This window comes from Balaenoptera acutorostrata, chromosome 8 (assembly GCF_949987535.1).
Source record: "Balaenoptera acutorostrata chromosome 8, mBalAcu1.1, whole genome shotgun sequence".
Taxonomy (NCBI): domain Eukaryota; kingdom Metazoa; phylum Chordata; class Mammalia; order Artiodactyla; family Balaenopteridae; genus Balaenoptera; species Balaenoptera acutorostrata.
This window is the reverse complement of record NC_080071.1, coordinates 63,572,815-63,592,417: the sequence shown is the minus strand read 5'-3', so window position 1 is coordinate 63,592,417 and position 19,603 is coordinate 63,572,815. Positions and strand designations below refer to the sequence as shown.

The window sequence follows — 19,603 nt, the reverse complement described above, 5'->3', positions numbered from 1 at the left end:
TGTCTGTGTGTTGCAACCATGTTCTTTTCTATCACTTCTTAATATATGATAAATTGTTTCTGTGTATGCTGTGATAAGGTTGAACAACAAATTAAATCTGGCTATTTAATAAACATGAAATGTAAACGCTAAACTCTTTTTATAATACTAGCTTGGGTCATTAACGTTTACGCCACAGTGTGCAGGACTGTACAATGCCTTGTTCGTATCTGTGCCCACCTTCATCTGTTCCTCATCTCACACCTCACAACTTCTGCTGCGTTCACGAGACCTGATTCCACTCTTTCTGTGAGTGGGATTTGCAGAGCCTGGGTGTTCTTCGTGGTTCACTGGGGGCTTCTCAAAGCCAGGACAGTGGGTCTGGGCTCTAGGTATGGGGGAGGGGCTAAAGCTGGGCCAGGAGGAACTTTGTGATGTGAAGAAGAGCAGGAGCTATTCATTATCTGAGCAGAAGAGGAGGAGTCTGGAGCAAGTGTGAAGAAGAAGAAGAAAAAAGCCATGAAGCATAAAGAATGGTAACATGCAAGTTTATCTCATCAGCTGAAAATTTTTGCTCTGTACCATTCTACATGTCCATATAATACCCAATATTAAAAGTGTCACATGTGAATGCCCTGCATTAGTATTTGTTTGCCCTGCTCGTTTGGTACTTCCCATGTAAGATCAGCATAGCCATTACTACGAAGATTCTGGAGTCAGATTCCCTGGGTTTTAATCTGGTCTCCACTACTTTCTAAGAAATGTGACCTTAACCTTCCATGGCCTCAGTTCCCTCATCTCTAAAAGGAAGATAACAAAAGTATCTCTCTTATAAGGTTATTGCAAAGGAAAATAAGATGTAGATCCATAACATACGATGCATACATATACATGTATGCATATATATGTACATATGTAATATCTAACTATATCTGTCTATCTTCACCTAGAACAATGCCTAGCATGTATCTAAATCAATAATGTTCAGTAGAATTATCACATTCATTGTTGTTTTGTAGTTTCTATTTAACTTCTCACATCTGTAGGCCTTGTCGCCTCTACTATCTATAAGACTTTTGAGGGTGGGAAGCAAGCTTATATTTTGTCATGGCTAAATGTTCTTTTTTTTGTCTCACCTGTTGGGGTTCACCGTTCCCCTATTCTTAGTCCATATGATTTAGTGGCAAATGAATCAGGCGTGGCCAATACATGCTGCATTCCTCTCGCCAGAGAGGGGGTATGTGACTTAAGCTTGGATATGCAAGTCCTCACCAGGAAAAGGCTCATTGATGTCTGAGATGGCTGGCTTTAAGGCTGTGTAAACCTGAAACACTGGGGGTGGCCATCTTTGCCTCCTTTGGGGAGAGCTTGTTTGAGAATGGAGGCAACACGGAGGAACACAGAGCCAACAGATGGAGAAAGATGCCTCCTGAGGACATTAAGTTTCTGGATTCAATCTTGCCTCAAAGGAGTGCTCTTTGGCTTTTCTGATTTTTATAAGGAAATAGATCCTGTCTTTAGTTTATTTAAATTAGTTTGTATTGGATTTGCAACCAAATTAATACTAATATACATCTTTTTCAAATCAACTTCTTGGTCCACATGATCCTCTTTGATGCCATTGACCTTATATAAGGCCCTGTACATAAAAGACCATGTATGTGTGTGTGTATATATATATATATATATATATATATATATATATATATATACACACACACACACACACACACACATATATATGGCATGTATGAATGAATTAAAAAAATTTAAAAGTGAAAGCCCATGAGCCCATAAGTTTAATCTCCTGTGCTTTATTATACTGCCCTAGGCAATTCAAGTTCAATTTAAGTGCATCTTGACATTGGAACAAATCTCTTTTTTAGAGAAATACATGATGTAGCCCTGAGGAACTTGTTGGATGAGCTGGATTGCGAAGAAAACTGTGGGGGGAGACCAGAACTGTGGGGGGATTCAGCGTTGGAAGAACCGAGTTCCTCTTAGCATAACTAACTCCATAGTCAGCTCATTCCCTTAACCCCCCTGGGTACTGTTCTTCACGATAAAATGGGAAGAATAATACTTACAGGGTTATTGTTAGGCTCAAAGGAGCTCATTCATGTGTGAGCTAAAAATGGTACAGATGTTATTTATTTTTCCCCCCCAGATATGCCAATTTCAATTGGTGATGGATACATACCTGCCAAATCATGAGCCTAAACGTGTTGAAATTTTTTTTTTTTTCTAGTCAAATGCACAACAGGAAGCACATTTCAGAAGGATATATGTGAACATACGCCATCATATCTAGGTCTGGGATGTGACCTCTGGGGGGAATACTGAGTGTTCTCCGTAAAAGGAACCGTTTCCACTGCCACGTTGCCTCCAAGAATCCCTTCATTTTTACCATCAAAGAGCTTCAGAGGGCAGATGCGACGCTGTGCTTCAGACTAAGCTCCTAACAGGCCCTTTGGCCACCCTTGCAGCTCAGTACCTGTGAGCCTTCACGCCTTGGGGTGTTTTTGGTGGGCGTGGCGAGAAGCACCTGCTCCCTGGCTCTCCAAGAATCTTACTCCAATCCCCTCGTTTTAAGGGTGTAGCTCTGCAGTCTCCCAGCTATTCCCTCGAGTGTGCTTTATGAGATCCGGTTTCAATCCCCCGGTGAGGAGCTCTGAGGTCCCGTTACAATTCCCTAGAGCTCCATGTGTGTGCGGAAGGGACAGAGCCAGGGAGAGACCGAGGGAGGGGACGAAGTCTACGAGCTCCGGTTACCGCCCCGCACGGCCCCCGCCCCGAGCCGCCGAGTGCACTGCGCGGCCCGGGGAGCGCCGCGGCCCCTTTAAGAGCCGGGCCCAGGCCGGCCCTGGGACTGGGGGAGCCCAGAGCAAGGCGCGCCGCGGAGGAGTTGGGATCCGGCGCAAAAGTTTCCTCCCAACTCCGGCCCCGCGCGCCGCCGCCGCCGCCCACTCCAGCCCGGGGCCTGGGGTCGGCCCCGCCGCCGCCGCCGCCAGGGCCAGGGCCAGGGCCAGGGCCAGGGCCGGGCCGGGCCGGGCCGGGCCGGCAGTTTCGCTTTGGCAGGCGGGGAGCAGCCGCCTGGGCCGGGCCCGCGCCGGAGCAGGAGCAGGAGGAGCAGCCGGGCCCCTGGACCGCGGCGTCCCCGGCCCCCCGGCACCTGGGAGGTAGCCCTCCCCGCTGCCGCCTACTCTCCGATTCCCGCCCGCCGGCGGCCGCCTGCCCGGGGCGAAGGGGCTCTGCTGCTAGACCCCGGCCCTGAGGGGCGCCGGGGAGAGGCGCCCCGGGGTCTCTGTGCCCGCCCGCGCCCGGCGGCCCCCGAGAGTGGGGCCGCGCCCGCCGGCCCAGACACCTGTTCGGCCCGGCCCGGCGTGGTCGCCGGGGGCCAGGATGAAAGTGACCGTGTGCTTCGGCAGGACCGGCATCGTGGTGCCCTGCAAGGAGGGCCAGCTGCGCGTCCGGGAGCTCACGCAGCAGGCGCTGCAGCGGTACCTGAAGACCCGGGAGAAGGTGGGCGCGGCGCGGGGGGGCGCGCGGGCGGGGCGGAGGAGGGGGCGCGGCTGCGGGCGGACTCCCCGGGAGCGCTCCGCGGCCACGGCACCTGCCAGGTGCCCCGAGGACAGGGTGGCGATGCTCGGGGGACGCAGAGCACCTCGGCGACCTGATTTGTCACGACCTGTGGCCGCAACTTCTGGATGTTGCTAATATAACTGACCTGGGCGTTTATGGGCGTTTGTGGGCCTTGCTTGTCCAAGGGTGGCGCGGGTACCGCAGCATCAGAATCACTCGGGGGCTCGTTAGAAAGGCACCGTCTGGTGCCCCAGTCCAAGCCCACGGCCTCAGAGTCTGCTTTTCAACAAGCTCCCAGGTGATTGCACTGGTCACTGAAGTTTGACAAGCACTGCTTTAGAAGTTGTTTGAGCGAACAGTTCTCAAGGGAACGCTTGAAGGTGCTGCTCACCTCAGGTGTGATTTTTGACCTGCTAAGGCCCGCCCTACGTCTGCTCCTTGGGTTAGAAAGTTGATTGGTTCCAGTATCAGATACTCGGAAGTTATAACTGATGGAGCCCTTGGAATTTCAGCCCCGTGAGCTGGCTTCCCTCAATGACTTAGGCAGGAGCTCAGGTGGAGGGATGCTGTGTGCTTACACCAACCACTCTGCACTTTGCTATTTTTACTTTAACACCACACAGTCTATCAACATTTACTAAGTGTGTGGGCTGTGTCAGGTCCAGGGTGACTATTTTTTTTTTTTAACATCTTTATTGGAGTATAATTGCTTTACAATGGTGTGTCAGTTTCTGCTTTATAACAAAGTGCATCAATTATACATATACATATGTTCCCATATCTCTTCCCTCTTGCATCTCCCTCCCTCCCGCCCTCCCTATCCCACACCTCTAGGTGGTCACCAAGTGACTATTGAAATGATGGCAAAGAGTGTCCCCAGCTCTGTCCCTGAAGTCAGGAGCAAGTGAAAATTAAGTGGAGCTCTGGGAGAGTGTTTTTAAGTGTGCAATGCACACTTAAATGTTCAGAAAACCTAGCTGGCCTCTGGAACTCATATTGTATTTTTGGGTAACATGCTGGGCCTCTGTTTCTTCTTCAATGGAAATTTTAAATGAAGGCATCCAAGAGCATCTTTTTATTTTTTTGAATCCTCACATGGGATATCTTGTTTGTCCCAAATCCTCCTCAAACAGGACAAGTCATAAACTCTTGCTTTAGAGGCCAATGGTTCTCTTAATATTTGTTCTCATGCTGTGAGAACTGTCAAAATAGTGTGTTGGCCAATTTCGAGAATGGAAAGATGTAATTTCTTTTAATGTCTTTTAGGTTATGCAAGGCATAAAAGTAATTGTGTTTCTTCTAAATATATAATTGAGGCATTTAAGAAAATCTCTTGCACGTCTGTGCCTCCACTAAGAATTATTATATAGGAAAAAATTCCACCCTGGATAAATACATGTGTATGTTGCCTTGAACAGCCAAGAGTTGGAGAAGACCATAGTGAATGATCTGCTAATATATAAAATATAATCTCAAAAGCTGGACTCTTTACTAATGGAATCGAGGCAGAGAGAGAAAATAATCAAAGTGACCTGTATAACTATATGAGTATTTACCCAATGGTTTTTCTTCCATTGTTACAGTAGTGTGCTGATTATATTGTGTAATTCAGTTGAAAACTGAGATCTACACAAGTAACCAGTTGTCCTTGAAATCATATTTCCCTAACTTCTGAAAGTAAGCTAAGGTTAAACCTAACAGCGTTATTCTAGACAAATTATTAAAGTAGATCTCATTGAAGGACTGTTTTATTGAGATGATAAACTTATTTTTATTTTTAATTATTATTAAAAATAATTTATCTCTAAAGCCTTGTTTATTTAGAAGTTTAATACTTGGAGCTGTCCAAGTAATAGAAGTAAGCTATAAGCTTATAAATAACACATGGGGAACTAACTGTATGATATTTAATGCATTGTAATTTGATCTTAAAAGGTGTTAAAAAGCTATTGATATTCTGGACTGAAAGCATGATTTATAATATCACATATCCCATAATATAATTGTATTGATCAGTTTACTGTTATTACCAGACATTACATTTTTCTGTGTTTACATTTATATATTAGTGAATGTGACATTTAAAGGCCACCTGCAACTTAAAAATTCTCCCTCCCTTCTTCGGCTTTTAAAATCTCAATTTAATAACTGGCAAGTGATATTTTTCCTTCCCAAAGTATTCCTCTCTCATAGTTTCATTTTAAATAGCATTGTAATCATAACAAAGCTTAACTAATATTAAATGGGATTCCTAATGGAACTAAAATGTCAAGAAATACTCTGATAAATTCCATGCTTTTATCCATTGAATTTAGAAAATGATGGGAAAAGACCAGAAATGTCAAAATTCAGTTTGGAAAACAATTTGGCATAAATTCAATGTCTTTAAATCGGTGAAAGAGTTAAAAGACTTGTTTCCCTGGACAGCAAGGTTTTAAGCCCTTACTCAGTAGTAATAACACAACAACCAACATGAATTGTGCTTACTTGGTGCAGGCACTGTTCTAGGTGCCTTACATATATTAAATGATTGACTTCATGAGCTAGGTACTAATATCCCCATTTTACAGATGGGGGAAAAAGAAACACAGAAATATGACTAGTGCATGGTAGAATTGGGATTTTGAACCCAGGAACTATGCCTCCAGGTCCTTATTCTCAGTCATTAATACACAGGCTAGTAGGTCATTATGCAGTGGAATTTATCTATCTTATTTATTTTTTTAGAGTTTGTTTTAAAAAGACAATTCCATCTACAAACTGCTGCAGTAACCTATCAACCTATCAAGCAGTTGTGTTTCTTGCAAAGGGATGGGACATCCACAAACTCCTCTTGATTTTATCTTTTACAGTATAGGTCTCTATGTTATAGGGAGAAGTCTAATTTCTGTGACAAGTATTGCAGGATTTGCATCAAGTATGAAGGATCTTCCTCAGTCTAATTACAAATTGAAAAATTGGGTAAGATCTCTGAGATATCCAGGTAGAGAGGTAAAGAGGTAAAGAAACAAGTTTAGCAGGAACGTGAATGTAAATTAAGCCCGTTTCTTCCGGGGCCCTGAATAATTTAGATGGGAGAAAGGCAGATGTCAAGATTGAGGATAACGTTGAGGTTTGTACACTTTGAAGGGTAAGTGAAGCCCAAGGAGGCCATTCTGGATTTTGTGGGCAGCAGCAGAGAAGTAACCACCTCCAACTGAGAAGAAGAAACAAAGGAAACTGGTATTTGTGGAATGTGGGGAGCCAGAATCAGCATCAGATAAGGCCAGAAGTAGGTAAGATGCTGAAGAGACGGAGGGAGCTTTGGGGAAGGCTTTAATTATGCTCTGAAATCTGGGACTTTGAGGTTCCTGTGGCCTCCCCCTCCCTGCCATTTGATGAACTCTACTGGTGAGGTGAATTGACCAAGGGGCAAGAATTATGGGGTTGCTTGTCTTTGGATCCTGGTAGTTTGTCATTGTCCAAGGCTCTAAATCCAATTCAGTTAAGTAGTTAGTGGAGAGGAGATTGTCTTAAGTAGTCAAGGTGGGGATCATTGAGTAATTAGTTAATTAATCATCAAAATTACGTGTCACAGGTGAATGGGTAATTGAGCCATATCCTGCGGGGCTCTCAACCCTGGCTGATCATTAGTTACCTCTAATTTTAACATTTAACATTTTAAATAATACAAATGCCTGAGTCCCTGTCTCCAAGATCCTCATTCAGTGGGTTTGGAGTGGAGCCTGGGCATAGATATTTAAAAAAAAAAAAATAGTCCAGATGATACAAATGCCCAGGCAGGATTGAGAGCCACTAATCTACTACCACTAATCTTTTGGTATCACTGAACTAATTTGATTTTTAAACTCATTTGGTGGCAGATACTATGTCTTAGACACCTACGGACCAACCTGTTATTAGCAACTGTCTTTCCACTCCTACCCTGAATGAATTCTCACAGCAGGTGCTCAAATAACTTATTAAATTGAACATTCATTTTATATGTAAGTAAATAAGGGAAAGATTTGTTTAGTAACAAAAGTGTAAATGAGTGTATAGGTGTGTGTGTGAGTTCAGGAGTTGAATGAGATAATATGAACGTTGAGTTCACGGGGTAGTGGGTGTGATGGAATTTTTAAGAAGATTTGCGGATCTGTATGTATAAGGATAGTTTTTTTTTTAAGTAAAGAAACATCTGATTGACTTTCAAAATGATTCTCTTCTGTATTCAGATATTTGGAATAATTTGTTTGTTTTACAAGTTGAGATCAGCTTCCCGGATCTGAATTAAGATAAGAGCAATTATCTTTATTGATTAATTGTGAGATCAATCTAAGAATCTGTGCAGTAACAAGAATCTGGTATGATATCGTATTGGACTGGCCTGGAGGAATAAATTAGAATTCTTGAATTCCTGAATTTTTCAGCTTTTGATGTCTCGTTTCCAGATTTTAAGTTTCCTGTACACATAAGCTAAATGTATACCACACTGGATTCCCAAAATGCTTTTCAGTTTATTAGGCACTGACTGACTAGAGTGCTTTATTTCCTATTCAGTTCTCTCCTCTCCCAATGTGTGGACTAGATGCTCTTTCCAGCACGTGGATAGGACTGACTCACCATCAACAAGGCACATGTTTCTAACTTGGTCTTGGTTCTGTTACTTGACTTGCGTTGAGCAGCCTCTGAGTTTGCAAACACAGGGCTCCTGGGGCCTGCTATGACCCACAGACATGTTTTTTAAGTTCTGCTCAGTGTTATATTTTGACTTAGTTGCCATGTTTAAACATTTTGAGATTTCATGGAAAAATCCAGATTTCTGTCTTCTTTTAGGGAAAAAAGAATCAGAAGCTCTGAGAGTACTGGGCTTTACTTTCCCACATGGCAACCATCAGTTGGAGCTGAGGACGCCTCTTTAGAAGGAATCATTATGCTCTAGTCTCCATTATTACCTTTCCCAATAGATGAGTGTAAGTTATTCTCCAGCTAAAATGCTCTCAACAAGATTATTAAGATCTGACAGCTAAAACCCATGGTTACTTTTCAGTCCTTATTTTTGATGATATCTCATCTTTTAAAACTCTCTTTGCGCATGAGCTTTCCAGGATTTTTAAACATGTCTTTCTCTTCTGTGTCTTTGCAGGTGCTCTCAATATGGTTTCCTTGTGTGCTGGCGCCTCAGGGATCTGGCCTTTCTTTCAGTCAGATCTCATCCATTCCATGGCTTCAGCTACCCTCAAGCACACACCTCTAGCCTTGAACTTGCTATAGAACTCAATATCCACCAGCCTGTGGACTTGACCTCCTTGACGTCCCACATACAGTTCGAGCCGAGCCTGTCCTCTGTACATCTGCTTCTCCCCATTCTCCTGTAGCCTGTTTCTCCATTTCTGGTACCACCATTCACGTGGTTATCTAATCCAGAAACCTGGAAATCCTTCCTTCCTTGATGACCTCTCATCCTCCATATTCTACCACTTGTCTAGTTGGTCAGAAAGTTCCTTTGATGCTTCCACATGCTGTCTCTTTGATCTGCTTCCTCTTTTCTGCACCAAACCTTGCGTTTCTCATTCCTACCATGGGGAGCTGCAGCAGACCAGTAACTGGCCTTTCTGCCTTTCCTAGCTCCCAACTCTTCCAAACTGTTCTCCATTGAGGACTTTACAGCTGCAAACCTGATCATGTCTGGAGTATTGCTGGGAATATTTGAGTGGCTCTACATTGCTTTTAGGTGAAAACCCACTTTGCTTACCGGTCCAGTATCTTCTCTATTCCTTTGTACCCTTTAAATTAGTACACGTAACATAGTATTCTGTCACATTTTCCCCCACCCCAGGTAAATCCTGCTCATCTCTTGGGATGAGTCTCCAGTTGCCTCTTCTCTAGGAATTCCCTCCCTCCCTTTCCCCCTCACCATCACTTGGGGGCCACATTCTTGTGTTCCTAGAGCTCCCTACGCTGTGCTTTCATTTTGAAAACTACATCTTACATTATACTGTCTATTGGTCAGGGTCTAGCAACTTAATAGACAGCCCCCGAAGGACAGTGGTTTATCCCAGCAAAGGGTTCTCTTTCTGGGGGGGAGGTGCGGGCTCTGACCCATACAACCAGCTGCCCACTGTTCCTTTTGGCTTTGGCATTTTCTGCAGATCCCCTGCAGTGTGCTAACTGATGAACAAAGAGAGTGTGGCCGATGCCACAGGCGGCGTGGGGTCTGGCCTGGAAGTGGCAGACATCACTTTTGTGTCAGCATTCTACTGGTGAGACTGGCCGTGTGCACCGTCTAGATGCAGTGGCCTGGGAAAGTAGTCCCCTTGGACATAGGAGAGCGACTAGCTGGGCTCTGCGACATAGTGCAATCATTTTGTCTCCCTTACTCTACTGTGGACTATTCAAGAACAAAGAATGAGTCTTATTTATTTTCCTATCCCCGTTTTTAGCACAGTAGCTGATATATAGTATGTATACCAGAAATGCTCGTTAAATTATATCAAATTTCACATCGTTTTCTCTCATAAAAATGAAAATGACCTTGTATTCAACACAGTGTTTTGTAAGTTTGAAATCTTTATATGTGGTGTAGTTTTAAAAAAGAAAGTCTAAATGCAACTTGCAGTAGTTTAGTGATCCATTATATCTGCCACACTGATTGTCTTTAATAACAGCTTCAAATTCTGACACTTTGTAGATTTTTGAGACTGAGTGCTCGGCAGTCCTGGATTGTCAGTGAAGGAACATCACATGTTTTTGTTTCATGAAGATTTGTGCCATGCTGTCCCATATATTTGAACAGTGTTTGATTTTCAGCATTTTATTCGTTAATTTCATGTTGATTTTAAAAATGATTGTGGACTATCTCAATTTGGGTGGATCCGTTATTTTTGAAAGGCACTGTATCTGCATCTTGGGGCTGCCAAATGAGGTCTGCCTCCCATCTCGGGGCCCCACTGTTCTTTTGATTGCAGGACTCTCGCTCTTTGGGTTGCAATGAGTTGGAATTGTGGGATACCAAGAGGACAGGATGTTTAAAAAGGTTTCACTCTCAATTTAGTCTCTATCAGATGCAGTGCCAAGTATCATCCAGATAAATATGCCCCGTCCTGCGCCTGTCCTCTGCCTCAGGTGAGGCTGTTAAACTCATCAGGTGGTCCTGGGCCCTGGAGGAGGAGCTGGTGGGGCATCACTTGGTGATGGAGGCAGATAACAGAAGAGACGTCTGCAACTCTCGGCTAAGCCACTATCAGCAAGACCAGAGAACCACACTGGCAGGGGAAATGATCAGACCCATTCTATTGCTTCATTTCAGGCAGAAGTTAAGGGTATGTGGGGAGCTCTGATAATAGACTTCTGAAACCTTTTTAGGGAGATTTAGAGCAAGTCTGGCTACTGTTCTTTATTTATAGACACGAACCCTAGAAAGAGTAACCTCTAAGCAAAGATGGGCTTCTGACAAGGGATGTATAGATATAATTTGTACTCCTCCCTATTTATAGATAGGTGGCCTATTTTGGGGAAGGGATGTGGAGAGAGTGGGGTACCTCACTTAAGAATGATGGGTAATGACTGCAACCTCTTACTTGAAAAAGTATGTCGCGTATTCAGCGAGGCCTTAGTCAGAGCCCCCAGTAGTGGATGCTTTGCTACGGTTGCTTTTAACAATCCAAATGTCACTTCAGTCACCTCAGAGAAGATTTTACAGAGTGACATTGGGTCAAGCATTGTGTTTTGTGCTGGGGATATAGCATAAAATAAGGCATAGTCCCTGCTCCATCAGGCTTACAGACTAAAAGGGCAGAGAAAAGAATGTAAATAAGCAACACAGTGTGGTAGAGGGGCCTTGGGGTGGTGGACAGAGGGAGTGGTTGACTCTGACTTTGGAGCAGGGAGAGATGGGGAAGTCATGCCAGTTTCACTGGGGGTTATACCTGGGCAGGGAATGGACATATCTGCAGGGCAGTAAGGGTGGGGAGGGTACTGGAGAGACAGTGGGGGAGAGAGAAGCAGTCTGCCTCTGACTGAAGGTGCACCAGGTTTTCGGGGGGTGTGGGAAGAGAATGGCATCATGGAAAGTTTCCTCAGGCTGACTGTGGGGGGGAAGGGGAGGAACGAGGCTGTAGCGGGGAGGCCGGGTCCAGGCCAGGAGGCCTTTGCCGTGACTGCCTAAAGAGCACGCAGAGCCAGTGAGACGCTCTGGGCGGGGTGGTGATAGTGTTTGGTTTTCTCTTCTCTGTCGCTTGTCCCGGAGGATGGAGACAGAGGGAGCTGGGACTGGAGGCGGAGAACTGGTCCACGCCCTGGCTGTGGAAGTGGAGGTTAGACATATTGAAGCAGAAGAGGAAATGGGCTTGGAAACTTCAGGGGCGAAGAAATGAGACTTGGGAGCTGACCTTCTGTGACAAGGGAAGTATGGGTGGAAATGAGGGAGAGGGAGGCGCCTGAGGCTTACCTGTTCACTGTCAGGGGACCCTTCAGTGACTCCACCTGCGTTCCAGGCATCGCGGCCTGGGGATCCGGAGACCAGTGAGACACGGTCTGTGCCCTCCAGGAGCCCCGTAGGTGGGGCTAGGAGAGGTGGGAGGCTGAGCGTGGATGAAAGGCTTGCCAGGGAGTGTTTGAGGGCCCAGCTGAGATCATAAATCATGAGTTCATAAAAGCGCCAGTCTTTTGCATCAGCATTTTGACATTGGATTAGAGCCTTGATTCAAGATCGGGATTGAGGGCAGATGTGGAAAAAATGTGGCGTCCAGAAATGAAAGCAGTCAGACTGCGTTGATGACGGTGTGAACTATATTGGTGGCTTCCAGACTTTTGTGATGGAGTCACAGTGGCTGAAAGCCCTCTGTTTGCCCCTCCAGACCCACGCCTGTGACCTGGGAGGCTGAGCGGTGTAAACTCTCTTGCTGTCTGGTGTCTAGTTGGGGTCAGCCATGGGAGAGGTCCCAGCGCGAGGCAGCTCCCTTCTTGCCAGGTCATTGTGGGTTGGCGGCTTCCCTTTACCAAAGGACACGGCTTTCATCAGGCAGCCCTCCCTGCATGCCTCTCTCCACTGTATTGCATCCACTCCTTTCCCTGGCCCCTTGGGTACCAGATGATGGCAAGGCCTCAGTACTTAGGAGTGCTATCCCCTTAATGTTTTCCTTTAACCCTGGGCAAACCTTTATAAATAGTTTCTTTATTAAACTTCTAAGTGCCTAATTTGAGTGAACCATCTGTTTCCTGCCAGGACATGGACTGATAAATACAGCAGTAATAGTTTTTCCTTTATGACCCAGTACCCACAACACATGTATTCAAATGAAATAAGTTTCAGGAGGATGCTTACCCTTATTATAAATGATGCCCTCTTATTTTTTATTCTGTTGTTTTATGTTTTAAAAAATGTAGTTGGGACATACTAAATTGATTTCACTGCCCACTAATGGGTTAGGGACCATAGTTTGAAAACCACTGGGGCTACCGGGTGTTTAGGGAGTCCTGGATGGATCATCAAGTCAGATGACTCTAGAAATCTCCACAGGGTCCCATTGTTTTTCTGGGTTGAGATAGAGTGTGAGACTGAAGATAAATTCCTAACATCAGGTATGTGTTACAAGGGTTTAAATTACAATCTATGGGCTTTAATGCCAAATATCTCATACAGATAAGATTTATAAGATCTTGACACTTGTGAATGGCCGGCACGTGAGCTCAGAGTCACCTTGGCCCAGAAGTTCAGGTGGCTTGATAAAATCTTGGAGAAATTGAAAGAGTTTCACTTGCCATCCCGTATTTCTTTCATCATGACATAGTCATAGTATTGGTAACTTTAAATGTTAGGTTCTGGATTACTTCCTTTTGTAGCAAAGAGTTGAGGAGATGCAAGATGGATAAATAATCCTTGTCTGTATTTATAGGCACATTGATAGAGATTCAGTGGGCTTGAGTTTTGACAGCAGTGTTTGATCAGAGACATTTTCCCAGAACCTTAAAAAAACAAAACTGCACTTCAGAAATCTCTAGTAAAAAAAAAAAACAAAACTTTTTTTTTGGTTGCTGCTACTAAATTTGCATTTCAGATCTTTCTGCCTTTTCTTTCACTTCTGTCTGTGGGTGAGCAGGGAGGGCTGCGTGGGACTGTGCCTCTGGATAGTGAGGAGGTTTCTCTTGCTGTATTAGTTTCCTAGGACTGCAGCGACCAAGTACCACAAGCTGGGTGGCCAAACTGGGTGGCTTAAAAGAACCAATTTTTTTTCACAGCTCTGAAGCCTAGAGGTTCACAATCAGTGTGTTGGCAGGCTCATGCCCCCTTTGAAGCCTCCAGAGAGGAGCCTTCCTTGCCCCTTCCAGCTTCTTTTGGGCCCAGACATTCCTCAGCTTCTGGCAGCGTAACTCCAGTCTCTGCCTTCATCTTTACACGGCCATCTTCCCTCCGTGTCTCTTCTTATGAAAACACAAATCACATCAGATTAGGGCTCACCCTAATGACCTCACTTAAGATATTTACATCTTAAGACCCTGTTTCTAAATAAGGTCACATTCACAAGGTACCAAGGGACTTCAACATAGCCTTGGGCGGCAGAGGGGGGCAGTTCAGCTCATAACAATTGCTATTCAGTTTAATGCATTTTTAATGCATTTTAATGCATTTTTCACTGCTTTTACAATAAGAGACATTGAGAAAATTCTCTTGATTCCCTATTGCCTTCCCCATAATGTTGCTCTCTTTATTCCTCAAGTTTTTGCTCCAAAATGGTCCACAGATAACTTGCTTCCTGTCTTATTGAGAAATAAAGGTCTTTTGGTCTGATACCACTTGCTGCTACCTTCACTATTATATGCATTTCAGTATCAATGCCCTTGTTCTTAGCTGCCTCTTCAGGTGCCTTATTGAGACTCATGTTTGTCTTAAATTCCGCCTCATCCCACGCCCTTTGTGTTCTGGTTTCCTCGAGCATTGGTGAAGCCCAGGGGCCTGTATGAATTGAATTCCTCTTCTGTCTATAATTAGGGAGTTTTTGAGCACCTATTCTGTGCCATACACAGTTCCCTTCCTTCAGGGCTTCACAATCCAGTTGGAGAGACATGTATACTTACTGAAAAGAAAGCAACAGCCAGGGGCCAGATGAGTTCTCCGTGCATTAAGGGAGAGAACTCACAGTTGCCTGGAATGGCCCAATGTGAAAAATGGATAAAATCTAGATAAATGAAAGAAGGGAGGGGGAGAGATAGAGGAAATAGACACATGGAAGCAGAGATAGAGGAAATAGATACATTGTAGCAGTTCTCAGACTTGCCGGTTTCAACGCCCTTATTGACTCTTCTGTTTTATAGGACCTGAAAGAGCTTTTCTATGCAGATTGTACCTATCTATATTTACCATATCAGAAATTAAATTAACTGAGAAATTAAAAAAAATATTTAATTGATTTAGGATAACGATCCCATAACAAGATTACTAGTTGTCATGAAAATAACTATATTTTTCAAAGGAAAAGAAAAAATTTATTGAGAAGAGTGGCACTGTGTAACATTTTTGCCAGTCTCTTTGATGCTTGCTTATTAGATAGCTGGATTCTCAAATGTGCCTGCTTGCTTGTTCAGTCTGTTGCAATATGTTGTTTTGGTTGAAATATATTAAGAAAATCCTGCCTCACATAGATAAGTAGCTGGAAGAAGGAGGAGCATTTTAAAAGCTTTTCCAGATACTTATAGATAAGCTTTTTGTATGCTACATGCAGATCCACCAGTGATGGTTTGTTTCCATTTTTCTTCCTTTCTCATACATTTATCATATCACAGTTTCTATGGGTCAGGAACTTTGGTACCACTTAGCTGAGTCCTCTTCTTTGAGTCTCACCAGCTACGATAGAGATGAAAGCTAGGCTGCGTTCTCAGGAGGCTTGACTGGAAAGAATCGGATTCTGAGCTCACTCAGGTGGTTGGCCGAATTCATTCCTTGCAGCTGTAGGACTGAGAGCCCTAGCTTTTACTGGCTATGAGCTGGAGGCCACTCTCAGCTCCTAGAGGTCACCTTCCTTTCCTAGAGGTCACTTGCAGTTCCATATCATGTGGAACTTCCCATCCTGGCTGATTACTTCATCAAGCCAGCAAGGAGGATATCTGAAGCATGATGGCTAGCAAGACGGAATCTTACATAACCTAACATAATCATGGGGATGACACCTCAATAGGGTTTGGTTTCTTAAAGATTAGTTGCAATGTGGAATCTGAAATCATGCCAATAAAATTTTTGTACTCTGTTATAATTCATTCATTTATGTTGTACTTTGAATAGATCTTCTATCCATGTGCGATGTTCTAACATCATACATTGGTCATTTGGAAAACATTGGTTCACTGAGTTATGCCAGTCTCCCAAATGTTGGTACCTTTAGTTATACAATTTCAAAACCACATACAATGACATTACCATCAATTTCATCAGAAAAGTGTAAGTTTGGGGAAACTATCAAGCTCACAGTGGTTGTTACAGTTTTCTAAAATTTTAATTTTTGCTTTATTATTGGCAACAAATACAGTCATTTGTTTTCCATGAAGTGCTCAGGTTCACATCATTTATTCTTGATGTGAAAAATGCCAAATGGTGAAGTATGAATAATCATAGTTTGTCTGTCAGTCATTCTTTGAAATGAAAATGGTGCTCCATGAAAAAAAAACAGTTCAGCTCAACTCGATCAATCATGAGTGCTTTTGCCGAGGTAACATTGTATGTCATTATGCAGAAGTGCTTTATGTGGACTTTCTAATCTTCACATACAGTGTTAAAAAGATGTGAATCAAGGGTCAAAAATTAATAACATTTTTACTGCTTCATCAAGGGCATTCTTAAGTTAAATTGACCATTTTTAAAAAAATGCAAATGAGTGAGTGGCAGTGAAGAATACAGGGATTTCTAGTACTGTTTACTGCCTTGATTCAAGCTAAGGCACCTGCCGTTTTACCCACCACTGCCTTTGCACCGGGAGTGCAAGTGTCAACATACTTGTTCCAAGGATAAACTGTGGGATTCCAAAAAGTTATTCAACATGTTGACTATTTCAGTGCTAGTGTTTATTGTCAGGCATTCACATACAAAAAAATTCTTCAGTTAGTATCAGCACCAAGTAGTCATCTCATACAAAAGAAACAGCAAGTTCAGTTACATCTGTAGACCAATCAATGTGTAAGACAGAAGTACAGTTCTACAGATGGGATATTAACTCAGTCTTCACATTCGTAGCCAGATGTTTCATTTGAGGAGTTCCAGTATCATTGGAAACTGGCACTGTCATACCTTATTTTATTTTATTTTTTTTTAACTGACTTATCCAGTAGGCATTCAGCAATCTCAGTTGCATAAGGCTTTCTTAGTCGACTAATGCAATACAATAGCTTACCCTGTAAAGTGCTTCAGTAGCTTTTTTCATTTCTAGTTTGAAAAGCTGTTAAAATGTTTGGCTTTTAAAATGTTCATTATGCCTGCATTAAAAAATATTCACTTCCTTTTCCTTTAAATTCTAGGTGCTTAATTTCAAAATGATACTACAACTATTTGAAAATGTTCTGTTGCATTAGACACAATAATGTAAATTACCAGTATCTTTAAGGTCAAGGAAATGATAACTTTCATGTTTTTGTCTATTCACAGTTTTGCACCTTTTTTTTTTTTTTTTGGTAGAGTTTTCCCTTCTATGAATCAGAGACCTCTGGTGTGTCAGTTTCATCTTTTTAAAAATATCTTTAAATTTAGATAGTACAGCTGTGGTGGGTTGAAGGAGGTTTTCTAATCCCCCTTTATTATATGTTGAATTTTTTATTGTTGTAAAATATACCTAACATAAAATTTACCTTTTTAACTGTTCTTAAATATACAGTTGTGTGGCAATTAAGTACATTCACATTGTTGTGCATCCATCACCACCGTCCACCTCCAGAACCTTTTCATCTTCCCAAACTGAAACTTCATACCTAGTAAACATTAACTCCCCATTTCTCCCTTTCCCCCAATCCCTGGTAATCACCATTCTACCTTCTGTCTCTTTGAATTTTACTATTCTAGGTACCTCATGTAAGTGAAATCATACAACATTTGTCCTTTGAGGCTGGCTTATTTCATTTAGCATAATGTCTTCAAGGTTCATCTATGTTGCAGCCTATATCAGAGTTTCCTTCCTTTTTAGGTTTTAATAATACTCCATTGTATGTATATACCATATACCACATTTTTTTTTTTGCTTCTTGATTTTTAAAAAAAATTTACTTAACTATAGGTGATGTACAATATTGTGTTAGTTTCAGGTGTAGAGCTTTAGATTCTTTTCCACTATACGTATATACCACGTTTTATCCATTGTTTATCTCTTCATCCATTGATGGACACTTGGGTTGCTTCTACCTTTTGGCTATTTTGAATAGTGCTCTATGAACATAGGTGTACAAGTATCTATCTGAGTACTTGCTTTCAGTTCTTTTGAGTGTATATCCAGAAATGGAATTGCTGGATTATATGGTAGTTTTATGTTTAATTTCTTGAGGAACCACCATAATTTTTTCCATAGTGGCTGCATCATTTGACATGCCCACAAGCAATGCACAAGGGTTCCAATTTCTCCACATCCCTGCCAACATTTGTTATTTTCTGTGTGTGTATGTGTGTGTTTAAAAGATTATAGCCACCTTAATGGGTTTGAAGTATCTAATCTCTTAAATCAGTGATCCATCTTTAAATATAAAAAAGTTATACTTTTAAAAAATTTTAGAGTGAAATATTAAATTCTAAGTTATAGTTTGATATATTTGAACATGTAGAAATATTCTTGAAAAGATTTAAAATATTACTGCAAATTTGTGAAAGGACAAATAAAATATATAAATATCTTTCTGGCTTTGGCCTTGTGGAACTCCTGAAAAGGTCTTGATACCTCCAGGGGTTCATAGTCCTCACTTGAGAGCTGTTCACTGGAGTATAGTGTTGGAAAACATCTTCACAGTGAGTTTAGTCACTGTTTCCTTAGGTGGGTAAAGGCTATTTCCCTTTGTCCACAAATCTATTTACTATATTTAAAAAAAAATGTTCCCCATAGCCTATACCCAAGATTTTATTTTATTTTAAAGAAATAACTAAAAAATAAAAAATATAGAAAAGAAATAAACAGGTCAGTTGACATGGAATTAAGGTTGGGAAGGAAGACTGTTTTGTCATTGACTGGGAACCTATTTAGGGTCTGGCAACAGAAGGTAGGAATAGATTATTGTGCTTTTCTGGTAACAGAGATATTTTAAGTCTGTTCTTAATCTTTAATATTTTTAAAGATAACTTAAGGAGGATATCCTTATCAGTCGTGATGTTTAGAGATTTCTCTGGAGCAGAATTTGCAAAACTTATTTAAAACATTTTAGATCTGTTGTTAGAATACCCACTGGCATTTGGGGCATTCTGCTATTAGTATGCTTAGAATAGGAAAATAGCAAACAGCCTCCCTGGATTAGATGACTACAAGAAATGATTGAAATTTGATTAACAACAAAAAAAGACAACAAAAGTTAGGGACATTGTTTTGTATTTTATAACCCAAAGGAACATGTCACTATTTAAAATAACATTCCAAAAATATCAGTATTTAAATGGGAGTATTTTTTTAATCAGCCATCCACTGTACATTGGGGGTGGTGGTGCTGAACTGGAGCTTCACCTGAGGTTGGGGCAGCCTCACCTTTTTTTAAAAAAAAAATATTTATTTATTTATGGCTGTGTTGGGTCTGTTTCTGTGCGAGGGCTTTCTCTAGTTGCGGCAAGCGGAGGCCACTCTTCATCGCGGTGCGCGGGCCTCTCACTATCGCGGCCTCTCTCATTGCGGAGCACAGGCTCCAGACGCGCAGGCTCAGTAGTTGTGGCTCACAGGCCCAGTTGCTCCGCGGCATGTGGGATCTTCCCAGACCGGGGCTCGAACCCGTGTCCCCTGCATTGGCAGGCGGATTCTCAACCACTGCGCCACCAGGGAAGCCCCAGCCTCACCTTTTTTGCTTTCACTGCACAGTTTACATATTTAGACTCTCTTAAAAGGACCTTATTTAAATATCA

The 19,603-nt window shown here is 42.5% G+C and overlaps 1 protein-coding gene across 4 annotated transcripts in view; it reads left to right on the top strand.

The window, feature by feature from the left end:
- The first annotated feature begins 2,779 nt into the window (after positions 1-2,779).
- The window catches only part of PARD3B (par-3 family cell polarity regulator beta), a 1,043,271-nt gene continuing 1,026,447 nt past the window's right edge, over positions 2,780-19,603 (top strand). For all 4 annotated transcript variants that reach the window (XM_057551599.1, XM_057551600.1, XM_057551598.1 and 1 more), the window contains exon 1: positions 2,780-3,501. In XM_057551599.1, the coding sequence (XP_057407582.1) occupies positions 3,382-3,501 (120 nt within the window). In that variant the 5' untranslated portion in view covers positions 2,780-3,381. The remainder of the gene's footprint in view (positions 3,502-19,603) is intronic.